At 39.9% G+C, this 27,600-nt stretch overlaps 1 protein-coding gene across 3 annotated transcripts in view; it reads right to left on the bottom strand.

Annotated features, from left to right (window-relative positions):
- Nucleotides 1-27,600, bottom strand: part of rasgrf1 (Ras protein specific guanine nucleotide releasing factor 1) — a 146,843-nt gene that overhangs the window by 89,769 nt on the left and 29,474 nt on the right. For all 3 annotated transcript variants that reach the window (XM_061925231.2, XM_061925232.2, XM_061925233.2), the window contains exons 2-3: nt 8,010-8,116; nt 7,522-7,669 (exon numbers count right to left, since the gene is read on the bottom strand). In XM_061925231.2, coding sequence (XP_061781215.1) covers nt 7,522-7,669; nt 8,010-8,116 — 255 coding nt within the window. The remainder of the gene's footprint in view (nt 1-7,521; nt 7,670-8,009; nt 8,117-27,600) is intronic.

The following is a 27,600-nucleotide window of genomic DNA, read 5'->3' as shown; positions in this document are numbered from 1 at the left end:
CATAAGATATTAGTGAATAGATAATTTGTCTAATTGTCCTGTTTTTGACAGTCCATCCGCCACGGGGCAAGCGGTAGGAAATGGATGGATGGATATACAGGTAAAAGCCAGTAAATTAGAATATTTTGAAAAACTTGATTTATTTCAGTAATTGCATTCAAAAGGTGTAACTTGTACATTATATTTATTCATTGCACACAGACTGATGCATTCAAATGTTTATTTCATTTAATTTTGATGATTTGAAGTGGCAACAAATGAAAATCCAAAATTCCGTGTGTCACAAAATTAGAATATTACTTAAGGCTAATACAAAAAAGGGATTTTTAGAAATGTTGGCCAACTGAAAAGTATGAAAATGAAAAATATGAGCATGTACAATACTCAATACTTGGTTGGAGCTCCTTTTGCCTCAATTACTGCGTTAATGCGGCGTGGCATGGAGTCGATGAGTTTCTGGCACTGCTCAGGTGTTATGAGAGCCCAGGTTGCTCTGATAGTGGCCTTCAACTCTTCTGCGTTTTTGGGTCTGGCATTCTGCATCTTCCTTTTCACAATACCCCACAGATTTTCTATGGGGCTAAGGTCAGGGGAGTTGGCGGGCCAATTTAGAACAGAAATACCATGGTCCGTAAACCAGGCACGGGTAGATTTTGCGCTGTGTGCAGGCGCCAAGTCCTGTTGGAACTTGAAATCTCCATCTCCATAGAGCAGGTCAGCAGCAGGAAGCATGAAGTGCTCTAAAACTTGCTGGTAGACGGCTGCGTTGACCCTGGATTTCAGGAAACAGAGTGGACCGACACCAGCAGATGACATGGCACCCCAAATCATCACCCAACCATGCAAATTTTGCATTTCCTTTGGAAATCGAGGTCCCAGAGTCTGGAGGCACAGGATCCACGTTGCCTGAAGTCTAGCATAAAGTTTCCACCATCAGTGATGGTTTGGGGTGCCATGTCATCTGCTGGTGTCGGTCCACTCTGTTTCCTGAGATCCAGGGTCAACGCAGCCGTCTACCAGCAAGTTTTAGAGCACTTCATGCTTCCTGCTGCTGACCTGCTCTATGGAGATGGAGATTTCGAGTTCCAACAGGACTTGGCGCCTGCACACAGCGCAAAATCTACCCGTGCCTGGTTTACGGACCATGGTATTTCTGTTCTAAATTGGCCCGCCAACTCCCCTGACCTTAGCCCCATAGAAAATCTGTGGGGTATTGTGAAAAGGAAGATGCAGAATGCCAGACCCAAAAACGCAGAAGAGTTGAAGGCCACTATCAGAGCAACCTGGGCTCTCATAACACCTGAGCAGTGCCAGAAACTCATCGACTCCATGCCATGCCGCATTAACGCAGTAATTGAGGCAAAAGGAGCTCCAACCAAGTATTGAGTATTGTACATGCTCATATTTTTCATTTTCATACTTTTCAGTTGGCCAACATTTCTAAAAATCCCTTTTTTGTATTAGCCTTAAGTAATATTCTAATTTTGTGACACACGGAATTTTGGATTTTCATTTGTTGCCACTTCAAATCATCAAAATTAAATGAAATAAACATTTGAATGCATCAGTCTGTGTGCAATGAATAAATATAATGTACAAGTTACACCTTTTGAATGCAATTACTGAAATAAATCAAGTTTTTCAAAATATTCTAATTTACTGGCTTTTACCTGTACTGTATCCTGACCATACTTGCCAACCTTGAGACCTCCAATTTCGGGAGGTGTGGGGGTGGGGTTGGGGGGGTTGGGGGGGGGGCGTGGTTGGGGGCGTGGTTAAGAGGGGAGGAGTATATTGACAGCTAGAATTCACCAAGTCAAGTATTTCATTATATATACCGTATATATATATATATATATATATATATATATATATATATATATATATATATATATATATCTACATCCTGAAAATATGCAAACAAAACTGTGTTTAGATAATTGATACTTCAAACTTGCATAAATAAATATTAAGGGGTATAACATAACTTGGCTTCTGAGAGCTTCAAAATGTAATGAATAAAATGTTAAAGTTGTTGATAAACAAGCAATTATTTTAATAATTAAATATGGTAATTTTAAATGAATGATTATGATCATTTAAAATTAATTATTTCAAATATGTTTATTTTAATGTATAATTCTATGGCTGAGTGTAATAAGGAGTCAGAAAAAATACAAATAAAAATATAATTAATTTTGATGTTTTTAGCTAAATATAGTAAAAACATTTTTTTTTCTTAAATTAATATATATATTTATTTTTAGGTAAGATAAACATAATAGTGCAATTTATCTTTAGTCTGGATGATTTAGTTCTTGTCACCCTGTTGTCCTCCCGTCATGAAAAAAGGCTGTCCTCACTCAGGTCCGCATGGAGCTGGAGGGGGCGTGGCCTCCAGCTCCGGCTGAAAATCGGGAGATTTTCGGGAGAATATATGCCCCGGGAGGTTTTCGGGAGAGGCGCTGAATTTCGGGAGTCTCCCGGAAAATTCGGGAGGGTGGCAAGTATGATCCTGACAAGCATGCTAGGACATACTTGCCAACCTTGAGACCTCAAAATTAGGGATATATATATATATATATATATATATATATATATATATATATATATATATATATATATATATATATATATATATATATATATATATATATATATATATTTACATATATATATATATATATATATATATATATATAGCTGTAATTCACTGAAGTTCCAGTATTTCTTATATATATATATATATATATATATATATATATATATATATATATATATATATATATATATATATATATGTATTTTTATATATATATATATATATATATAAAATAAAAAATTGAATTTCAGTGAATTACAGCTATATATACATATATATAGCTGTAATTCACTGAAATTCAAGTATTTTTTAAATTATATATATATATATATATATATATATATATATATATATATATATATATATATATATATATATATATATATATATGTCTTAATAAGGTTATCCAAAAAAATAGTGCTCGATACCGTAGTAGAGCGCAATATATGTATGTGTGGGAAAAAAATCACAAGACTATTTCATCTCTACAGGCCTGTTTCATGAGGGGGGGTACCCTCAATCGTCAGGAGATTTTAATGGGAGCATTCGCATACCATGGTTTATATAGGGCACAGAGTGGGTGGGTACAGGCTGGCCTAGGGGCGTGGTGATTGGCTCATGTGTTACCTAGGAGGTGTTTCCGTCTATGGCGGCATGTTGTTACAATTTCGCTGCGCTTGTTGAGGGATGACAGGTCTGGACGGTAAATAATAAACAGTTTCTCTTTCAAGCATAGGTTGCATCTTTTATTACCACTATTGTAAGGTGTGCTGGATGCAAGAATTTGCCATGTTATTGAATATTCAACATTATTGTCTTTGAGGTCCCAAATGTGTTTGCTGAGTTCTGTGGTATTTCGCAGGTTTTTGTTCCTGAAAGAAGCCTTGTGATTGTTCCATCTGGTTTTGAATTCTCCCTCGGTTAATCCTACATATGTGTCGGATGTGTTAATGTCCTTGCGTATTACCTTAGATTGGTAGACAACTGATGTTTGTAAGCACCCCCCGTTGAGAAGGCAATCAGGTGGGGTGCTTACAAACATCAGTTGTCTACCAATCTAAGGGTTAGGGTTTTCAATCTGGCCCACCGGACATTCCCAAATAATTTTTTTAGACCTTTAAGATGGAAACTGTAGCTGCCATTATGATGTGCAGTGATGTTTTCAAATGACCGTAAGTCTTGAACTATACAAAGTATTTCAATGGTTGGAATCTGCGCTTTTGCATGATATACTAGTTACTATGATAATCTAATTAGCTACTATGGTAATCTAAGTCACAGCAGGTCAGACGAGGCACCAGGCAGTGTGGGTGGGGAGCGTTTCCACAGAGTGTTTCCAGAGCGGCCAGCCTGAAATGCGGGTGTCGGGGACAGACGCGGAAGGAGATTTTTACAGCAAAGTTCTAAAGCTTAGTGATATATCAGATATATCAGATCGTAGGTGTTTTTTTTTTTACCCTTACCCTTCTTATTTCACTGTTTGTTGCATTTTTGTTGCGTTTCGCTTGATTATAAAATATGTCGATCGAGAGGGGGTTTGACGTTCATATGTTGTCAATATTCAGTGTTTTATCCTTCATAGTTAATATTGTAAATCCCAAATTCTTTATTCTGGGTGTCTCATTCAGTAGAAAATGTAAAATTCCATTCCGTTTTTTAACATTTTTAGCATTCAATAAGACATTATTGTGAGGTTTTGTATTAGTGTTCCTAAAAATAAATATACCGGCCCCCAGACACATTTTTTCTCTCTAAATTTGGCCCTCGAGTCAAAATAATTGCCCAGGCCTGGCTTAGACACTGCTGCTCGGAAACCCATTCCATAAAGCCCTCTGTTTACTGTACGTGGGCTAATTGGAAGGTCACATGAAGTTTGGGTGCAGAAAGTCTTTGCACTATGCGCTTCAGCATCCGCTGACCCTTCTCTGTCAGTTTACGTGGCCTACAGCTGACATGCTGTTGTTCCCAAACTCTTCACTTTTCTTATAATAAAGTTGACTTTGGAATATTTAGGAGCGAGGAAATTTCACGACTGGATTTGTTGCACAGGTGGCATCCTATGACAGTTCCACGCTGGAAATCACTGAGAGGGGCCCATTCTTTCACAAATGTTTGTAGAAACAGTCTCCATGCCTAAGCGCTTGATTTTATACACCGGGCCAAGTGATTAGGACACCTGATTTTCATCATTTGGATGGGTGGCCAAATGCTCCAAGCTTGAGGTTTTCCATCAAGCATGGAGTGATAGTTTAATATCGTATAAACGCATGCTTACCTTAGCTAAAGCTAAATATTACTTAAATCTCATCCGCCTCAACAAAAACGACCCTAAATTTTTGTTTAGTACAGTAGCATCGCTAACCCAACAAGGGACTCCTCCCAATAGCTCCAGCCACTCGGCAGATGACTTTATGAATTTCTTTAATAAGAAAATTGAACTCATTAGAAAGGAGATTAAAGACAATGCATCCCAGCTACAACTGGGTTCTATGAACACAGATACAACTGTATCTACGACGGATACTGCAATACAAAATAGTCTCTCTCTTTTTGATGAAATAACATTAGAGGAACTATTACAGCGTGTAAGTGGGATAAAACAAACAACATGTTTACTGGACCCACTTCCTGGGAAACTTATCAAGGAGCTTTTTGTATTATTAGGTCCATCAGTGCTAAATATTATAAACTTATCACTTTCCTCTGGCACTGTTCCCCTAGCATTCAAGAAAGCGGTTATTCATCCTCTGCTCAAAAGACCTAACCTTGATCCTGACCTCATGGTAAACTACCGACCGGTGTCCCACCTTCCCTTTATTTCGAAAATCCTCGAAAAAATTGTCGCACAGCAGCTAAATGAACACTTAGTGTCTAACAATCTCTGTGAACCTTTTCAATCCGGTTTCAGGGCAAATCACTCTACGGAGACAGCCCTCGCAAAAATGACTAATGATCTACTGCTAACGATGGATTCTGATGCGTCATCTATGTTGCTGCTTCTTGATCTTAGCGCTGCTTTCGATACCGTCGATCATAATATTTTATTAGAGCGTATCAAAACACGTATTGGTATGTCAGACTTAGCTTTGTCGTGGTTTAACTCTTATCTTACTGACAGGATGCAATGCGTCTCCCATAATAATGTGACCTCGGACTATGTTAAGGTAACGTGCGGAGTTCCTCAGGGTTCGGTTCTTGGCCCTGCACTCTTTAGTATTTACATGCTGCCGCTAGGCGACATCATACGCAAATACGGTGTTAGCTTTCATTGTTATGCTGATGACACCCAACTCTACATGCCCCTAAAGCTGACCAACACGCCGGGTTGTAGTCAGCTGGAGGCGTGTCTTAATGAAATTAAACAATGGATGTCCGCTAACTTCTTGCAACTCAACGCCAAGAAAACGGAAATGCTGATTATCGGTCCTGCTAAACACCGACATTTATTTAATAATACCACCTTAACATTTGACAACCAAACAATTACACAAGGCGAATCAGTAAAGAATCTGGGTATTATCTTCCACCCAACTCTCTCCTTTGAGTCACACATTAAGAGTGTTACTAAAACGGCCTTCTTTCATCTCCGTAATATCGCTAAAATTCGTTCTATTTTATCCACTAGCGACGCTGAGATCATTATTCATGCGTTCGTTACGTCTCGTCTCGACTACTGTAACGTATTATTTTCGGGTCTCCCTATGTCTAGCATTAAAAAATTACAGTTGGTACAAAATGCGGCTGCTAGACTTTTGACAAGAACAAGAAAGTTTGATCATATTACGCCTATACTGGCTCACCTGCACTGGCTTCCTGTGCACTTAAGATGTGACTTTAAGGTTTTACTACTTACGTATAAAATACTACACGGTCTAGCTCCGTCCTATCTTGTCGATTGCATTGTACCATATGTCCCGGCAAGAAATCTGCGTTCAAAGAACTCCGGCTTATTAGTGATTCCCAGAGCCCAAAAAAAGTCTGCGGGCTATAGAGCATTTTCTATTCGGGCTCCAGTACTATGGAATGCCCTCCCGGTAACAATTAGAGATGCTACCTCAGTAGAAGCATTTAAGTCCCATCTTAAAACTCATTTGTATACTCTAGCCTTTAAATAGCCCCCCTGTTAGACCAGTTGATCTGCCGTTTCTTTTCTTTTCTCCTCTGCTCCCCTTTTCCTTGTGGGGGGGGGGGGCACAGGTCCGGTGGCCATGGATGAAGTGCTGGCTGTCCAGAGTCAGGACCCGGGGTGGACCGCTCGCCTGTGCATCGGCTGGGAACATCTCTACGCTGCTGACCCGTCTCCGCTCGGGATGGTGTCCTGCTGGCCCCACTATGGACTGGACTCTTACTCTTATGTTGGATCCACTATGGACTGGACTCTCACAATATTATGTCAGACCCACTCGACATCCATTGCTTTCGGTCTCCCCTAGAGGGGGGGGGGTTACCCACATATGCGGTCCTCTCCAAGGTTTCTCATAGTCATTCACATCGACGTCCCACTGGGGTGAGTTTTTCCTTGCCCGTATGTGGGCTTTGTACCGAGGATGTCGTTGTGGCTTGTGCAGCCCTTTGAGACACTTGTGATTTAGGGCTATATAAATAAAGATTGATTGATTGATTGATCCATGCCTAAGCGCTTGATTTTATACACCGGGCCAAGTGATTAGGACACCTGATTCTCATCATTTGGATGGGTGGCCAAATGCTTTTGGCAATATAGTGTATTTTTATATAACACCAGAGAACTGCAGTAATGTGCCGGAAAATGGAACAATATTTCTCCGTTCACCGTGATAATGGTACAACATATTTTAATAAGACTAAGCTACTTGTTATGCAGACACTTTTTGAACATTCCCGGAATTATTCAACCAAAGTCACACTTGGGAAGTGAAGGAATCAGGGAATCTTTGTACCTCAGACTTGAGCCTCTCGATTTCGATCTCCCCGTCTTCTATCTGTTGTCGAAGTTGCTTAGCAACCGTTTTCTCCGTCTCCACAATTTGAAGCAGATGAAGATACTTCTGCATGAGAGTCTCGTGCTCGGTGGCCAAGTTTCTGTAACTGTCAGATGCACGCGGGCACACAGACACACACACACACACACACACACACACACACACACACACACAGGGAGTGTGTTGTCACTTGAGAAATGGCGTTCACATCCGAGTGTTCAGCATGTGGCAGAAATCAAAGCAATCAGGATTTCTTGTGAACAAAGCACTTTCCTCCATCACTTTGGTTACGTAACCAAGGCAACACCCCTCCTCCCCCTCTCCTCCGTAGACCGAGCACATCAGTCAAATAATACTTTCCCGGCGCCCGACAACTTCTAATTGCGGCGTCTGCACATTTGTCAGACACAGTGTGCCTTTTTCTGTTCGGTTTCTTCTTTGGTTACCTGGCGTGTGATATGGCAGCCACCCATTCATCGCAGTCCTTCACGTCTTCTGTGCGTAACTCCAGCGCCTTTTGGTTTTCGTGGGTGAAGCTGACAGTGAAATAATACTGGAAAAAAAAATGAGGCATCAGAAAGCATTATCAACCTTTTAGATGAGGGGTGGTCCAAAGTGTAAGTGCAAACAGAGCCTGCATAAGTGAGTACCGTAATTTCCGGACTATAAGGCGCACCTGACTATAAGCCGCACCGGCTAAATTTAGGGGAAAATACAGATTGCTCCATATATAAGCCGCACCCGACTATAAATCAAATCAAATCAAATCAACTTTATTTATAGAGCACATTTAAAATTTACCACAGGGGTAGCCAAAGTGCTGTACAATGAGCAGGTTAAAAGATAAAACGAGTACCGAGCAAACACAACACAACACAAACAGAACACGATAAAAAATAAATAATTAAAATAGAATTAATAAAAACATAAAAACAGGATCACAGCAGGTGTATTATGGGGCGCCATTGCAGGATGGATATCACTCAGTGTTAAAAGCCATGGAATAAAAGTATGTTTTTAAGAGAGATTTAAAAACAGGAAGAGAGGAGGCTTGTCTAACACTCAGGGGTAGGTCGTTCCAGAGCTTGGGAGCAGCAACGGCGAAAGCTCTGTCACCTCTAAGCTTCAGCCTTGTGTCAGGGACCGTCAACAGCAGCTGATCGGCTGATCTTAAGGATCGGGTGGGGCAGTAAGGCTGAAGGAGGTCGGAGAGATAGGTTGGCGCGAGGTTGTTTAGACATTTAAAAACAAATAAAAGGAGTTTAAAATGTATTCGGTAACGCACAGGGAGCCAGTGAAGGGACGCTAAAATAGGGGTGATGTGCTCACGTCTGCGGGTCTGTGTTAGCAGACGAGCAGCAGAGTTCTGCACGAGCTGCAGGCGGGCGAGGGAGGCCTGGCTAATGCCAACATACAGGGCATTACAATAATCAAGACGAGTCGAGATAAAAGCGTGGATTAATTTCTCAAGATCATGTCTTGATAGAAGCGGTTTCACTTTCGCTATTTGGCGTAATTGATAAAAGCTTTTTTGAACGACGCTGCTGATTTGTTTTTCCAATTTAAAATCTGAGTCAAACTTTACCCCCAGGTTTGTGACAGAGTCGCTGAGATACGGGGTCAGAGTGCCGAGGTCAACGTTGGGGGAGGGAGAGCGACTTGGACCGAACAACATAACTTCTGTTTTATCTTCATTTAGGCTCAGGAAGTTAGCTGAAAGCCAGACTTTGATGTCGTGCAGGCAGTCAATAAGACGTTGAACCGTGTTATTTTGTGCCATGGGAAAATAAATTTGGCAATCATCGGCATAAAAATGAAATGCAATACTGTACTTCCTAAAAATAGAACCAAGGGGGAGAAGGTAAAGCGCAAATAAAATTGGGGCAAGGATTGAGCCCTGGGGGACCCCATGTGGTAAATGAGCTGTGGACGACAGCCGCAGGCGTTTTGATGTGTAATTACCGTAGTATATAGGGGTTCCTGCTACCACGGAAGGGATTGTCGGGACAGAGATGACTGTTTGGGAGCGCAAAGCGTCCCATTTATTAACAATAAATCTTTCAATCATTCAATCAAACTTTCACATCTTTGACATGGCGAAGAGCATTCGTGCAGAGTACAAATAATACAACGGTGCAAAGTAATACAAAGTGCTCGCCTGTAACACGGCAGTAAAAGTGCAGTCCCGCGACCGTTTACGTGATCAAAATAACCAGCCTACTACCGGTATATGAAAAGTCAGTCTTTAAACATAGTGTCATCGTCTTCCTCCTGCGTACTAAAACCACCGAAATCCTCTTCGTCGGTGTCGGAGAAGAACAGGTCCAAAATGGCATCGTCAGCCACTCTCTCTCCTTTGTTCTCGCTCTCAAAACCTTCCTCTTCGTCAGTGGAATCAACGGCTCCGGCTTCGTCAGCCGTTACGCCGTCCTCTTCATCATCATCGTATGCACTTCTCCGTTTGTTTTCCATATTGAAGGTGTTTGCATGAACACTTCCTTTGCGCAAACTGTCGCTGACGCTCTCCTACTCTTTGTTTTGCTCTCGTTACCTGGCGCCAGATGTCTGCCTCGGTCTCGCGCATCCTCGGTAGTGCGCGCCCCTGGTTACCGTAAGCCGTAGAAAAGCCGCACCGTTGTATAAGCCGCAGGGACCAGAACGAGGGAAAAAAGTAGCGGCTTATAGTCCGGAAATTACGGTAAATAAGTAAGTACATTTCATTTATAAAGCACTTTTCACAGATAAAAAAGTGCATGGATTAATTAAAACAACAATTAAATTAAAACAATTATGAAAGGATTCAAAAAATAATTAATAATTAAGCAATAATTAAGAAGTCTTTAAATGTTTTTTTTATAAGCGTCAACACAGTCTAACTGACTGGTGTAGGTCATTCTAGTATCTTGGAATGCCTGGTCTCCCCGGGTATTTAGGAGATCCTGGTCTGGAGACCAAAGACCGTGCCCTGAAGGTTGAACGGTATACCGGTACTAATAAAGTACCGCAGAATTAATGAATTAAAAACGGTACTATATTGCTCTAAAAAGTACAGGTACTTTTCTTCGTTAACGGATATCACGGCACACCGTCATCATGTCGTGACATTGCTGGTAAAACGAGCAGAGTCGCACGCACGGAGAACTTACAAGCAGATACAGTGTGGAGAGGGCGAATGCACACATTCTGGCTTAAAAACTAACGGTAAAAACTCAACAACTCCATGAAAATAAGCCAGAAAACTGAAGCCTTGCTCTGCAAGAGGTGCTTTATGATATTGCTAGCTCGCGGCTAACGTCCATCCGCAGTCGACAGTGTTTCAGCTACTTCTAAATCACTAATCCTGGCCTCCATGGCGACAAATAAAGTGAGTTTCTTACAAGTAACATTATCACTGGAGGACGAGGAATAGCTAAACATGCTTCACTACACACCGTAGAAGGATATAATAGCTAACCGCTAACAGCAAGCTAGTGGTCCTGAATGTAAACAAATGGGTGGATCTACACAGACATCGACTGTAACGATACCAAGTACAAGAGCCATATATACAGTATAGTCGATACTACAATGATTGTATAGATATTTTTTACTATCACAAAATCGTTTGTCATTTTTAATTGCTAATAAAAGTTGTAAATAATGTAAATAATTCAATGTATATACTCTGATGATTAACTTGTGTGATGACTGTATTATGCTGATAGTATATATTTGTACCATGAATTGATTAACGTGGACCCCGACTTAAACAAGTTGAAAAACTTATTCGGGTGTTACCATTTAGTGGTCAATTGTACGGAATATGTACTGTACTGTGCAATCTACTAATAAAGGTCTCAATCAATCAATAATAAATTAAAGAAATACGTCCCTGGACACATGAGGACTTTAATTATGACCAATGTATGATCCTGTAACTAACCGGTATTGGATTGATAGCAACGTTTGTAGTATCACCCAAAATGTATATAAAGTATCCAAATAACAGAAGATCCATCCATCCATTTTCTACCGCTTGTCCCTCTCGGGTCGTGAGGGTGGCTGGAGCCTATCCCAGCTGCATTCAGAAGAATCATTGATTATTGCATTTTAACAGAAGTGTAGATATAACTTATTAAAACAGAAAGTAAGTAAATGGACAAATAGATTAATAACACATTTTTTACCACTTTTCTCTCATAATTTTGACATAATAATCATGAATGACACAATATGTTACTGCATACGTCAGCAGCTCAATTAAGAACCTTTGTTTGCTTACTTACTACTAAAAAAAGAAGTTGTCTAGTATGTTCACTATTTTATTTAATGCCAAAATTGTTAATTGATTGCAATAAGAAACACATGTTTAATGTATCATAGCATTTTCTGTTAAAATAAATCAAAAAATGACATTTTGTGTAGTCCCCTTTATTTTGAAAAGTATCATAATACATTTTGGTACTGCGTTGGTATCAGGAATACCCTGGTAGGGGCACAACAAATCGGCGGTATACTGAGAGGCCCCACCATGCAACGCAAGGAAAGTCAGGACTAGAATTCTAAACTCAATGCGAAACTTGACTGGGAGCCAATGAAGACTGGATAGAACGGGGTCAATGTGGGCTGGTCTGGGTGAAGCGGTCCAAAGTCTGACATCCGCATTCTGTACCGTCTGAAGTCTCTTTAGAATTGACTTGTTGAAACAAGTGAACACAGAATTCAATGCAAGACGAGATGAACGTGTGACTGACCATTTCCAGATCAACAATCTTCCCACTTTAGACATTTTTCTCAGACGATCTCTCCAAAGACATGGACTGATCAAACACAAGCGCTATTCCACAGGCTGGTTTTAACAGATGCACCCAGAGCACCAAGTTCTTGATCAGGGGGATCTTATCTTATCAATTATCCAAGTTTCTGTTTTGTTAGAATTGATCTAAAGGAAATTCCAAGACAACCGGTCTTTGATACAAGATACGCACGCAGTCCAAGAACTCATATAAAAAGTGAAACTCTGAAGGAGCAATACAGTTGAGACACATTTTCAAAACTGCAGATCGGAATATTACGCTTACTTTTCCTGCATAATCACACTGGGTAGTGATGTCCTAAAAACTGAACTTTGACTACATATATTTACATCCATATTTACGCAGGACTTCATCTCGACGTCACTGTTGGTTTCTGTGCTCAGGTATATAGTACACTGTATTTACCCAAATATAAGACGACTTCAACTGTCATATGAACAGTGAAAACGTTCAATACGGTTTTCGGCTTCTCATGAATCGCGTTTTTTTTAATATATTTCTTTAAAAAAAGGGTACACCCTAATGCAGTGATCCCCAGAGGTGTGGACTCGAGTCACATGACTTGGACTCGAGTCAGACTCGAGTCATGAATTTGATGACTTTAGACTCGACTTGACAAAATGTAAAAAGACTTGCAACTCGACTTAGACTTTAACATCAATGACTTGTGACTTCACTTGGACTTGAGCCTTTTGAATTGACATGACTTGACATGACTTGCTACTTTCCCCAAAACCCAAAGATGAAAAAGTTATTCGGGAGCGCTCCGTATTTTTCATTGTGTACTTGTCTATCAGCGTTGCGTGTGTCAGCTGGTGTGCTCTCAGTACAACAGCCAATCAAATTAGATCTACTTTGTTTTCATCACACAGCATTCATCCAATCAAATTGCAGGACAACCAACGAAGAAGACATGTCCAAACCACACGCCAGTGAACAAAAAATGATACCTAAAATAATTTCGTTTGGGTATAAAAATTACGAGGTGGTCAACACAAAACGGTTTGCAGTATGCAACACATGCGGTTCGAAAATGACTGATGGAGAGGCAACAACTTCCAACTTCGTCCGGCATTTGAAGTTGCACAAAGAACGGTAAGTTTTGAATGTAAGATAACGTTTATTGGCTAAGTAACGTGACTTTTATTTGCTGTGTAGTTAAATCAGTGAGGCTGTAAACTCACTGCTAACGTTATAACGTTATTGCAAACACGGGAATCTGTTGCAGTTCACTACCTTATTCATACTTTTTGTTCAGTGATTTTTTTTAAGCAGGGTTAGTCAATATATCACACGTAACGTTAGACGGCAGTCAGCAGCACCGCGTATTTTAGCCACCTAAAAAAAGACAAAAATAGTAAAATAAAGGTCAGTTAAAATGTATACTATATTATGAATATGTGTACCGTTTTAGCTAGCTTTCTGACATACTGTTGGTTGTTTACCTCAGTGGTCCCCAACCACCGGGCCGCGGCCCGGTACTGGTCCGTGGATCGATTGGTATCGGGCCGCACAAGATTTTTTCTTTTTTTTTTTTCTTTTTTTAATTAAATCAACATAAAAAACACAAGATACACTTACAAGTAGTGCACCAACCCAAAAAAACTCTCCCCCCCCTTTTGTTCTGGGCATTGAACATGAAGACTCTTCCTTCACTGTTCCGAGTGGCCATGAGAGTCTTGGCAGTGCCTGCCTCCAGTGCTCCAGTGGAGCGAGTTTTCAGCCATGGTGGCATCATACTACGCCCCCATCGTGCACAAATGACTGACAGACTCTTGGCTAATTTGGTCTTTTGCAAATGCAATGCAGCATAGGGCCCTGACATATAAAAAGTACAACTTTTTTGTTATGTTCACGTATATGTCATGTTTTTTCAATGTTAACACTTTTGTACAAATAAGTACATTTGCACTTTATTTTTCAATGTGTTTGTTCTGCAAAGGAATGAGTTAATGTTTAAAATGACTGGTTAATAGTGCTATTATAAAGTGCAATGTCAGCACAATTTTCTTTCCTGCAATTTAAAATGCACTTGTTTTAATAAATAAATACAGTGTTTGAAAAGCATACACAATCTGTGTTAATATATTAGTCTGTGGTTAAAAGGACTTGAAAGGACTCGAAACTCGAAATGCAGGACTTAGGACTTGACTTGAGACTTTCCAGTCTTGACTTTGGACTTGACTCGGGGCTTGCCTGTCTTGACTCGGGACTTGACTCGGACTTGAGGGCAAAGACTTGAGACTTACTTGTGACTTGCAAAACAATGACTTGGTCCCACCTCTGGTGATCCCCAACCTTTTTATAACTACGGACCGGTCAACGCTTGAAAATATGTCCCACGGACCGGGGTGGGGGGGTGGGGGGATTTATTTTTAAATTTTCAATTTTTGTCATAAAAAAATACAATCATGTGTGCTTACGGACTGTATCCCTTGCAGACTGTATTGATATATATTGATATATAATGTAGGAACCAGAAATATTAATAACAGAAAGAAACAACCCTTTTGTACGAATGAGTGTGAATGAGCCCCATAGGGGAGGGAGGTTTTTTGGGTTGGTGCACTAATTGTAAGTGTATCTTGTGTTTTTTATGTTGATTTAATACATTTTTATTTTTTTATTTATTTATTTTTTAATTAAAAAAAAAAAATTCTTGTATGTATTACAGTACAGTACAATCGTATTTTCTATTAGTATTAGATCGGTACCGGGCCACTGCCCTTATGCAGTGGTCCCCAACCTTTTTGTAGCTGCGGACCGGTCAATGCTTGAAAATTTGTCCCACGGTCATAAAGAAATACAATCATGTGTGCTTACGGACTGTATCCCTGCAGACTGTATTGATCTATATTGATATATAATGTATATATTGTGTTTTTTTATGTTGATTTAATAGAAAAAACCAAAAAAAAACATTTTTATTTATTTTTTTATTTTTTATTTCTTGTGCAGCCCGGTACCAATCGGTCCACGGCCCGGTGGTTGGGGACCACTGCCCTAATGGACTCAAAATAATGCCCAATGAATACTACAGTGAGTATTATTGAACTACTAGGTTCTAATTCAGTAGAGATTACACAGCCCCATAACTTTTTATTCACATACAGGTGTACATCATCATATACTTTGTTATAAACATTATGATTGTGTATTAATACTTACACTGTAGTAGCCCTTGAATCATTCTGCTCCATTTATTTGCTTAAATTGTTCTTGTTTTTATAGTCTTCCCTTCTCTGTATGTGTCTATACTGTATGTATAATGTATGCATGACTGCATATATACATGTTTGCATAATCAATGCTCAATTTAAAAAAAAAATGTATCCCGAATCTTCTTGGTTATGCATTCAACTGCAGCTTATTATTAGCCAAAAATATGCATATTTAATTAAGCAAATGTTTTATGTTTTAACAATTTTTTTTTTTTTAAACTGTATGCACTGTATGGTATCATTGCATAGCAGATTATCATCATCATCATCCTCACCAAACAAGTTGCAGCATTTTCACAGGTGAGTGGTTGTGTTTAGAAACTACGTGTGTGTGTGAGAGAGAAAGTCTTTATTACTAAACAGCAGTGCATCTCAATTCAAATCAAATCAAATCAACTTTATTTATAGAGCACATTTAAAATTTACCACAGGGGTAGCCAAAGTGCTGTACAATGAGCAGGTTAAAAGATAAAACGAGTACCGAGCAAACACAACACAACACAAACAGAACACGATAAAAAATAAATAATTAAAATAGAATTAATTAAAAAAACATAAAAACAGGATCACAGCAGGTGTATTATGGGGCGCCATTGCAGGATGGATATCACTCAGTGTTAAAAGCCATGGAATAAAAGTATGTTTTTAAGAGAGATTTAAAAACAGGAAGAGAGGAGGCTTGTCTAACACTCAGGGGTAGGTCGTTCCAGAGCTTGGGAGCAGCAACGGCGAAAGCTCTGTCACCTCTAAGCTTCAGCCTTGTGTCAGGGACCGTCAACAGCAGCTGATCGGCTGATCTTAAGGATCGGGTGGGGCAGTAAGGCTGAAGGAGGTCGGAGAGATAGGTTGGCGTGAGGTTGTTTAGACATTTAAAAACAAATAAAAGGAGTTTAAAATGTATTCGGTAACGCACAGGGAGCCAGTGAAGGGACGCTAAAATAGGGGTGATGTGCTCACGTCTGCGGGTCTGTGTTAGCAGACGAGCAGCAGAGTTCTGCACGAGCTGCAGGCGGGCGAGGGAGGCCTGGCTAATGCCAACATACAGGGCATTACAATAATCAAGACGAGTCGAGATAAAAGCGTGGATTAATTTCTCAAGATCATGTCTTGATAGAAGCGGTTTCACTTTCGCTATTTGGCGTAATTGATAAAAGCTTTTTTGAACGACGCTGCTGATTTGTTTTTCGAATTTAAAATCCGAGTCAAACTTTACCCCCAGGTTTGTGACAGAGTCGCTGAGATACGGGGTCAGAGTGCCGAGGTCAACGTTGGGGGAGGGAGAGCGACTTGGACCGAACAACATAACTTCTGTTTTATCTTCATTTAGGCTCAGGAAGTTAGCTGAAAGCCAGACTTTGATGTCGTGCAGGCAGTCAATAAGACGTTGAACCGTGTTATTTTGTGCCATGGGAAAATAAATCCGGCAATCATCGGCATAAAAATGAAATGCAATACTGTACTTCCTAAAAATAGAACCAAGGGGGAGAAGGTAAAGCGCAAATAAAATTGGGGCAAGGATTGAGCCCTGGGGGACCCCATGTGGTAAAGGAGCTGTGGACGACATAAAACTGTCTACTTTTACACAAAAACTCCTGTCGGTTAGGTACGACCGGAACCAGTTGAGGGCGGCGCCCTTAATGCCCACACACAATTGTTTCAACTTCATATTTATTTATTTATTTATCCGTACAATACACATTTTATGTATAGTATAACGTCGACGACGCCTACTTTTTTCTTTTCTTTACTGCCGCTGACATCAGACTGATCCTCGAGTTCAGTTCAAAACCTGGGAGAGGCAAACATTTTTGCAGCAGATTCCTAAAAACACTTGAGCGCCCTCTTATAGATGATCTTTGGCTGGCCTTTCTTACAGTAGGTCCCAAAGATTAACACAGCGCTCCTGTTGTGTATGTTAGGGGAATATTTTCTCTCCTTTGAGCAAAATGGAACGCCTTCAAAATTACCGTACATTCCGGACTATAAGCCGCTACGTTTTTCTACACTTTCAACTCTGCGATTTCTAAGATAGCGCAGCTAATTCATTGATTTTTGTATAATAACATCATTTTACGTATAAAAAAACTATGCAAAAACACTGAAAGGGTGTTTTATTATTTGTGCTATGGCGCTATCTTTTGGATGGGTTCACTCATTGCAAGTGCTGCAGTGTCCTTCCATTACCAGCAGTGCTTTTTTTTTTTTTCAACCAAAGTGTTGTTCAGTCTTTTCGCCACCCATAGCGTTTCTACTCATATGTATTCTTCATTTATCACTCCAAGCAAGGTTTGTAAGTTTTACAATATAACTAAAACTGTTTATACTTCCTAAATCGTCCCATGTGTGATGTCTGTAAGAGTGTTTTCATGCATATTGTACGTGCTATCGTAATGTAATGAAGCTAGCGTCGTTAGCATTTGCTAATATGCTAACACATTTACGAGTGTCTATGTTAGTATTGTTTCAGTTTTGCAAACTCCTCAGTAAACTAACCAAGACGTCACCGTGGAGTTATTGAGTCTGTTTAGCCGAATTAACAGCTAGCTTCCTCAGCTAATGGGTCCATGACAATGACTTCTGTTTTGTTTGATCATCCCTTTTACTGCCATGTTAGAGAGACCGTTTGGAAACAATTAAGGTATGTCAATTAAATATTTACAGAATATTACTTCTTCCTGTGTAAATAACTCATTTCATATTGGAGTCAGGTGAAGCTAATATATGAACAATTTTTTTTTCTTCTGAAATGTAGTGGGTGCGGCTTATATACGGGTGCGCTCTATAGTCCGTAAAATATGGTACTAGCTTTGACCCTGGTTCTGCTCAAAAAAGACACAATTTAATGGTGTCAAGATGTACCAGATGCAGCGAGTGAGAGTGAATGAGAATGCGTGTGTGCTCAACAGTTGTGCCAAGTTAACTTTCGGTTTCAATCTCCGCCAAGGCGTACAGCAAGGTGGACAAAAGAGTGAGGAGGAGGACCTTTTTTAGAGACTTTCGATGGCTCGGTCTTCTCCCTAGCGGTGGTATTGCTATAGTTTGTACTTACTCTTTTGTAAAGAATAAATTGTTCATCTTCAATTATATTCTCCTCTCATTATTTAGACAACTTTAGAACTAAAGAATCTGCAAAAGGGACCTTGGACCGTCTGTGTCCTCTGCAGTGGACATTTGTGTTTTGCATACCAAAGCCATTTCTTCCACAATTTGTAACTCTGACACAAGAAAACCACAGACAAATGTCCACTACAGAGGACGCCGGTTCTCAGGAATATACAAAAAAAAGGATATTATTGAAGGAGGAAGTCTGGCCCCCCCGGTCCGTAGATTTCTGGAACAGTGGCCCCCAGAACGTATTGTTTATACCTTGTATGTATTACAGTACAGTACAATCATATTTTCTAACATTATGTCTACTATATTTTCATAAAACAAGTACAAATATTTTTCATGTCTTGACAGCAGAGGTGTGGACTCGAGTCACATGACTTGGACTCGAGTCAGACTCGAGTCATGAATTTGATGACTTTAGACTCGACTTGACAAAATGTAAAAAGACTTGCAACTCGACTTAGACTTTAACATCAATGACTTGTGACTTCACTTGGACTTGAGCCTTTTGAATTGACATGACTTGACATGACTTGCTACTTTCCCCAAAACCCAAAGATGAAAAAGTTATTCGGGAGCGCTCCGTATTTTTCATTGTGTACTTGTCTATCAGCGTTGCGTGTGTCAGCTGGTGTGCTCTCAGTACAACAGCCAATCAAATTAGATCTACTTTGTTTTCATCACGCAGCATTCATCCAATCAAATTGCAGGACAACCAACGAAGAAGACATGTCCAAACCACACGCCAGTGAACAAAAAATGATACCTAAAATAATTTTGTTTGGGTATAAAAATTACGAGGTGGTCAACACAAAACGGTTTGCAGTATGCAACACATGCGGTTCGAAAATTACTGATGGAGAGGCAACAACTTCCAACTTCGTCCGGCATTTGAAGTTGCACAGAGAACGGTAAGTTTTGAATGTAAGATAACGTTTATTGGCTAAGTAACGTGACTTTTATTTGCTGTGTAGTTAAATCAGTGAGGCTGTAAACTCACTGCTAACGTTATAACGTTATTGCAAACACGGGAATCTGTTGCAGTTCACTACCTTATTCATACTTTTTGTTCAGTGATTTTTTTTAAGCAGGGTTACGTTAGTCAATATATCACACGTAACGTTAGACGGCGGTCAGCAGCACCGCGTATTTTAGCCACCTAAAAAAAGACAAAAATAGTAAAATAAAGGTCAGTTAAAATGTATACTATATTATGAATATGTGTACCGTTTTAGCTAGCTTTCTGACATACTGTTGGTTGTTTACCTCAGTGGTCCCCAACAACCGGGCCGCGGCCCGGTACTGGTCCGTGGATCGATTGGTATCGGGCCGCACAAGAATTTTTTTTTTTTTTTCTTTTTTTAATTAAATCAACATAAAACACACAAGATACACTTACAAGTAGTGCACCAACCCAAAACAACTCTCTCCCCCCTTTTGTTCTGGGCATTGAACATGAAGACTCTTCCTTCACTGTTCCGAGTGGCCATGAGAGTCTTGGCAGTGCCTGCCTCCAGTGCTCCAGTGGAGCGAGTTTTCAGCCATGGTGGCATCATACTACGCCCCCATCGTGCACAAATGACTGACAGACTCTTGGCTAATTTGGTCTTTTGCAAATGCAATGCAGCATAGGGCCCTGACATATAAAAAGTACAACTTTTTTGTTATGTTCACGTATATGTCATGTTTTTTCAATGTTAACACTTTTGTACAAATAAGTACATTTGCACTTTATTTTTCAATGTGTTTGTTCTGTAAAGGAATGAGTTAATGTTTAAAATGACTGGTTAATAGTGCTATTATAAAGTGCAATGTCAGCACAATTTTCTTTCCTGCAATTTAAAATGCACTTGTTTTAATAAATAAATACAGCGTTTGAAAAGCATACACAATATGTGTTAATATATTAGTCTGTGGTTAAAAGGACTTGAAAGGACTCGAAACTCAAAATGCAGGACTTAGGACTTGACTTGAGACTTTCCAGTCTTGACTTTGGACTTGACTCGGGGCTTGCCTGTCTTGACTCGGGACTTGACTCGGACTTGAGGGCAAAGACTTGAGACTTACTTGTGACTTGCAAAACAATGACTTGGTCCCACCTCTGCTTGACAGCTCTAATAATGTTAAAAAAAGGGAATTTAGAAGGTAGTAAACACTTTTTTAAAATACTCTATGTATGAAAATATTCGATTTATGATTAAGAATTCCTCCCTTGCGGAAATCCACTAAGTTGTAGTTCAGGTCTTTAATGACTCTGCTTCATTAATCACCACCATCATAAATTCTCCTGTGTTGTTTGCTAACTTGCCCTTTGACCCTTCTTTAGCGGTATATCTCCCGGTCACTTGTGTGTGTGTGTGTGTGTGTGTGTGTGTGTGTGCGTGCGTGTGTGAGTGACAGCAAGAAAAACTCTGACTCGCCGGGGGAGAAGTCGCTGTCAGTTTGCATGGTAAACTCTGTAGACCCTGAATATAAGACGACCCATCTCTTTCAGACTTTTAACTAAAAGCAGGGGTGTCCAATCCGCGGCCCGCGGGACGTACGTGTTCAATTTGGCCCGTGAAACGTCCCAAATTTTATAAGGGGTGTAGCAGGTGAGATGCCTCCAACTTAATTTTGAATGTCTGACAGCATAATTGGTGCAATAATCAGTGCACAATGTCAGTAATTCAGGTTAATGACCATGAATTGCACTGTGAACTGTACTCACCACAGCATTTTTACATTAGACCCAATCCAAACAAGCATGGCTCAAATAAACTAACACAAAAAGTCAACACACATGGTTACACACTACACAACCTGCTCAATGAATTTTGTAAATATTATAAAAAAATGTCCAATCACAACGCATAATGGGTAAAATGCAAAACACTCTCTCCACACTTATCCATGTTTGGCGCATTTTAGCTGCTTGATATTTCTGACTTATTACAAAACTTTTAGGAGGCCTTCCCGGAAGTAAACACACTCATAATATCCAATTATAATGACTATTACTGATATATCCATTGTATGTATGTATATATTTATATATGTACATATATACATATCTGTATACTGTAAATGTACATACATACATACACATTTACATACATCCATATATATCTATATATAAACATACAAATATTTATAAACATACATATATACACATACATATACATACATATATAGCTTTATACATACATTCATATATATCTTTATATATACATACATACTGTATATACATACATATACATATATATTCCTCACGCACTAATTGACTGAAAGAGCGCGCACTTTATATATATACAGGTAAAAGCCAGTAAATTAGAATATTTTGAAAAACTTAATTTATTTCAGTAATTGCATTCAAAAGGTGTAACTTGTACATTATATTTATTCATTGCACACAGACTGATGCATTCAAATGTTTATTTCATTTAATTTTGATGATTTGAAGTGGCAACAAATGAAAATCCAAAATTCCGTGTGTCACAAAATTAGAATATTACTTAAGGCTAATACAAAAAAGGGATTTTTAGAAATGTTGGCCAACTGAAAAGTATGAAAATGAAAAATATGAGCATGTACAATACTCAATACTTGGTTGGAGCTCCTTTTGCCTCAATTACTGCGTTAATGCGGCGTGGCATGGAGTCGATGAGTTTCTGGCACTGCTCAGGTGTTATGAGAGCCCAGGTTGCTCTGATAGTGGCCTTCAACTCTTCTGCGTTTTTGGGTCTGGCATTCTGCATCTTCCTTTTCACAATACCCCACAGATTTTCTATGGGGCTAAGGTCAGGGGAGTTGGCGGGCCAATTTAGAACAGAAATACCATGGTCCGTAAACCAGCCACGGGTAGATTTTGCGCTGTGTGCAGGCGCCAAGTCCTGTTGGAACTTGAAATCTCCATCTCCATAGAGCAGGTCAGCAGCAGGAAGCATGAAGTGCTCTAAAACTTGCTGGTAGACGGCTGCGTTGACCCTGGATCTCAGGAAACAGAGTGGACCGACACCAGCAGATGACATGGCACCCCAAACCATCACTGATGGTGGAAACTTTACACTAGACTTCAGGCAACGTGGATCCTGTGCCTCTCCTGTCTTCCTCCAGACTCTGGGACCTCGATTTCCAAAGGAAATGCAAAATTTGCTTTCGTCAGAAAACATGACAGGACGGTCCACTCTGTTTCCTGAGATCCAGGGTCAACGCAGCCGTCTACCAGCAAGTTTTAGAGCACTTCATGCTTCCTGCTGCTGACCTGCTCTATGGAGATGGAGATTTCAAGTTCCAACAGGACTTGGCGCCTGCACACAGCGCAAAATCTACCCGTGCCTGGTTTACGGACCATGGTATTTCTGTTCTAAATTGGCCCGCCAACTCCCCTGACCTTAGCCCCATAGAAAATCTGTGGGGTATTGTGAAAAGGAAGATGCAGAATGCCAGACCCAAAAACGCAGAAGAGTTGAAGGCCACTATCAGAGCAACCTGGGCTCTCATAACACCTGAGCAGTGCCAGAAACTCATCGACTCCATGCCACGCCGCATTAACGCAGTAATTGAGGCAAAAGGAGCTCCAACCAAGTATTGAGTATTGTACATGCTCATATTTTTCATTTTCATACTTTTCAGTTGGCCAACATTTCTAAAAATCCCTTTTTTGTTTTAGCCTTAAGTAATATTCTAATTTTGTGACACACGGAATTTTGGATTTTCATTTGTTGCCACTTCAAATCATCAAAATTAAATGAAATAAACATTTGAATGCATCAGTCTGTGTGCAATGAATAAATATAATGTACAAGTTACACCTTTTGAATGCAATTACTGAAATAAATCAAGTTTTTCAAAATATTCTAATTTACTGGCTTTTACCTGTATTTATGGCTGAGTCATGCATCTTTTACATCAGGACGTGGGAAAAAAGATGCTTTCGAGAGCAAAGTATCACCGACCGGCATGCTCTTGAATGTTGTAAAATTCAAGAAGACAAATTATAAGATGATCATTCTCAATTTTGATAGGTACCGTATTTTTCGGAGTATAAGTCGCACCGGAGTATAAGTCGCACCTGCCGAAAATGCATGATAAAGAAGGAAAAAAACATATATAAATCGCACTGGAGCCCGGCCAAACTATGAAAAAAACTGTGACTTATAGTCCGAAAAATACGGTAATTATTTATTATTGTGGTTGAGTTTGCTTTTTTGTACACATACCAAAATGTGTTTCAAAGCTTTTCATTACGTCATCTATGTTGCTGCTTCTTGATCTTAGCGCTGCTTTCGATACCGTCGATCATAATATTTTATTAGAGCGTATCAAAACACGTATTGGTATGTCAGACTTAGCTTTGTCGTGGTTTAACTCTTATCTTACTGACAGGATGCAATGCGTCTCCCATAATAATGTGACCTCGGACTATGTTAAGGTAACGTGCGGAGTTCCTCAGGGTTCGGTTCTTGGCCCTGCACTCTTTAGTATTTACATGCTGCCGCTAGGCGACATCGTACGCAAATACGGTGTTAGCTTTCATTGTTATGCTGATGACACCCAACTCTACATGCCCCTAAAGCTGACCAACACGCCGGATTGTAGTCAGCTGGAGGCGTGTCTTAATGAAATTAAACAATGGATGTCCGCTAACTTCTTGCAACTCAACGCCAAGAAAACGGAAATGCTGATTATCGGTCCTGCTAAACACCGACATTTATTTAATAATACCACCTTAACATTTGACAACCAAACAATTACACAAAGCGAATCAGTAAAGAATCTGGGTATTATCTTCCACCCAACTCTCTCCTTTGAATCACACATTAAGAGTGTTACTAAAACGGCCTTCTTTCATCTCCGTAATATCGCTAAAATTCGTTCTATTTTATCCACTAGCGACGCTGAGATCATTATTCATGCGTTCGTTACATCTCGTCTCGACTACTGTAACGTATTATTTTCGGGTCTCCCTATGTCTAGCATTAAAAAATTACAGTTGGTACAAAATGCGGCTGCTAGACTTTTGACAAGAACAAGAAAGTTTGATCATATTACGCCTATACTGGCTCACCTGCACTGGCTTCCTGTGCACTTAAGATGTGACTTTAAGGTTTTACTACTTACGTATAAAATACTACACGGTCTAGCTCCGTCCTATCTTGTCGATTGCATTGTACCATATGTCCCGGCAAGAAATCTGCGTTCAAAGAACTCCGGCTTATTAGTGATTCCCAGAGCCCAAAAAAAGTCTGCGGGCTATAGAGCGTTTTCTATTCGGGCTCCAGTACTATGGAATGCCCTCCCGGTAACAATTAGAGATGCTACCTCAGTAGAAGCATTTAAGTCCCATCTTAAAACTCATTTGTATACTCTAGCCTTTAAATAGCCCCCCTGTTAGACCAGTTGATCTGCCGTTTCTTTTCTTTTCTCCTCTGCTCCCCTTTTCCTTGAGGGGGGGGGGGCACAGGTCCGGTGGCCATGGATGAAGTGCTGGCTGTCCAGAGTCGGGACCCGGGGTGGACCGCTCGCCTGTGCATCGGCTGGGAACATCTCTGCGCTGCTGACCCGTCTCCGCTCGGGATGGTGTCCTGCTGGCCCCACTATGGACTGGACTCTTACTATTATGTTGGATCCACTATGGACTGGACTCTCACAATATTATGTCAGACCCACTCGACATCCATTGCTTTCGGTCTCCCCTAGAGGGGGGGGGTTACCCACATATGCGGTCCTCTCCAAGGTTTCTCATAGTCATTCACATCGACGTCCCACTGGGGTGAGTTTTTCCTTGCCCGTATGTCGGCTTTGTACCGAGGATGTCGTTGTGGCTTGTGCAGCCCTTTGAGACACTTGTGATTTAGGGCTATATAAATAAAGATTGATTGATTGATTGATTACTTTTCAAAATTAAGGGCACCACAAAAATATTTCACTTTTGGCTTTATTTTAACAGAAAAACTTATGATACATCAAACCGGGGGTGTCAAACGTGAACAGGTTTTTATCCGGCGGGATGAGTTTGCTAAGTATAAAAATGAAGCTGACATTTTTGAATGAAAGAAACTGCTGTTCTAAATGTGTCCACTGGATGTCGCAATATAAATTCTTTGTATCTTTGTATTCTTTGTATCATGATGTTAGTGCACCAGTCGAGGAAAACGAGCAAACTACATGACTAACAAACTGTAATTTGATTTTGATATAATTTTTTTTTATCTTGTTAGATTGAAAATGAACACCGATTACCGTATTTTTCAGAGTATAAGTCGCACCGGAGTATAAGTCGCACCTGCCGAAAATGCATAAATAAGTCGCACCGGAGCCCGGCCAAACTATGAAAAAAACTGCGACTTATAGTCCGAAAAATACAATAGTTGACTGATGAACATTATCACATCATTTATTCAGAAAGTAAAAATAACAACAAATAAAGATACGACACTATTAACCGCAACATTTAAGTGTAAAAAAAAAAAAAACCCACAACAAAACAAAGACAAAGAAAACAATCTGGAGTTAGACTTAGACTTAGATGTCCTTTTTATTGTCATTCAAATTTGAACTTTACAGTACAGATAAGAACAAAATTTCGTTACATTAGCTCAGTGTTTTTCAACCACTGTGCCGCGGCACACTAGTGTGCCGTAAGATACAGTCTGGTGTGCCGCAGGAGATGATCTAATTTCACCTATTTGGGTTAAAAATATTTTTTGCAAACCAGTAATTCTAGTCTGCAAATGATGTGTTGTTGTTGAGTGTCGGTGCAGTCTAGAGCTCGGCAGAGTAACCGTGTAATACTCTTCCATATCAGTAGGTGGCAGCCGGTAGCTAATTGCTTTGTAGATGTCGGAAACAGCGGGAGGCAGTGTGCAGGTAAAAAGGTGTCTAAAGCTTTAACCAAAAATAAACAAAAGGTGAGTGCCCCTAAGAAAAGGCACTAAAGCTTAGGGAAAGCTATGCAGAATGAAACTAAAACTGAACTGGCGACAAAAAAAAAAAAAAACAGAATGCTGGACGACAGCAAAGACTTACTGTGGAGCAAAGACGGCGTCCACAAAGTACACCCGAACATGACATGACAATCAACAATGTCCCCACAAAGAAGGATAAAAACAACTGAAATATTCTTGATTGCTAAAACAAAGTAGATGCCGGAAATATCGCTCAAAGGAAGACATGAAACTGCTACAGGAAAATACCAAAAAAAGAGAAAAAGCCACCAAAATAGGAGCGCAAGACAAGAACTAAAACACTACACACAGGAAAAACAGCAGATGACTCTAAATAAGTCAGGGTGTGATGTGACAGGTGGTGACAGTACACCTACTTTGAGACAAGAGCTATAGTGATGCATGGTTGATTATGCTTTAAAGTCATATCCGACAATTGCGACAACGACTTTTTACCGTCAACTGAGTTTCGTTTTTTAATGATTTCTGCTGGTGGTGTGCCTCCGCATTTTTTCAACGCAAAAAATGTGCCTTGGCTCAAAAAAGGTTGAAAAACATTGCATTAGCTCATGGTAGTGCAGGATAAAAAAGCAATAAGGTGCATATATAACTAAATAAATACATCCACTTTTATGGATGTATGTTATATTGTCTTTTTTATTCCAGCGAGTTAATCCATTTTGGGGGGAGTGGAGGGGATGATTTAATTATGATGCGTTCAAGAGTCTTACGGCCTGAGGGAAGAAGCTGTTACAGAACCTGGAGGTTCTGCTTCGGAGGCTGCGGAACCTCTTGTCTTTAAGTTGTCCTTATTTTGAAGTTATCGTGCCGTGATTTTACCAGCCAGGCCCACTTGGGAGTAGATTTTTCTCCATGTGGCCCCCCGATCTAAAATGAGTTTGACACACCTGCATTAAACAAAAGTTTCTTATTGCAATTAAAGAACTATTTTGTCATTATAGTTCAAGTTAAAGTACCAAT

This window comes from Nerophis lumbriciformis, linkage group LG29 (genome assembly GCF_033978685.3).
Source record: "Nerophis lumbriciformis linkage group LG29, RoL_Nlum_v2.1, whole genome shotgun sequence".
NCBI classification, from domain to species: Eukaryota; Metazoa; Chordata; class Actinopteri; order Syngnathiformes; family Syngnathidae; genus Nerophis; species Nerophis lumbriciformis.
Note: the sequence above shows the minus strand (reverse complement) of the source record. Positions and strands in the feature narration are given on the sequence as shown.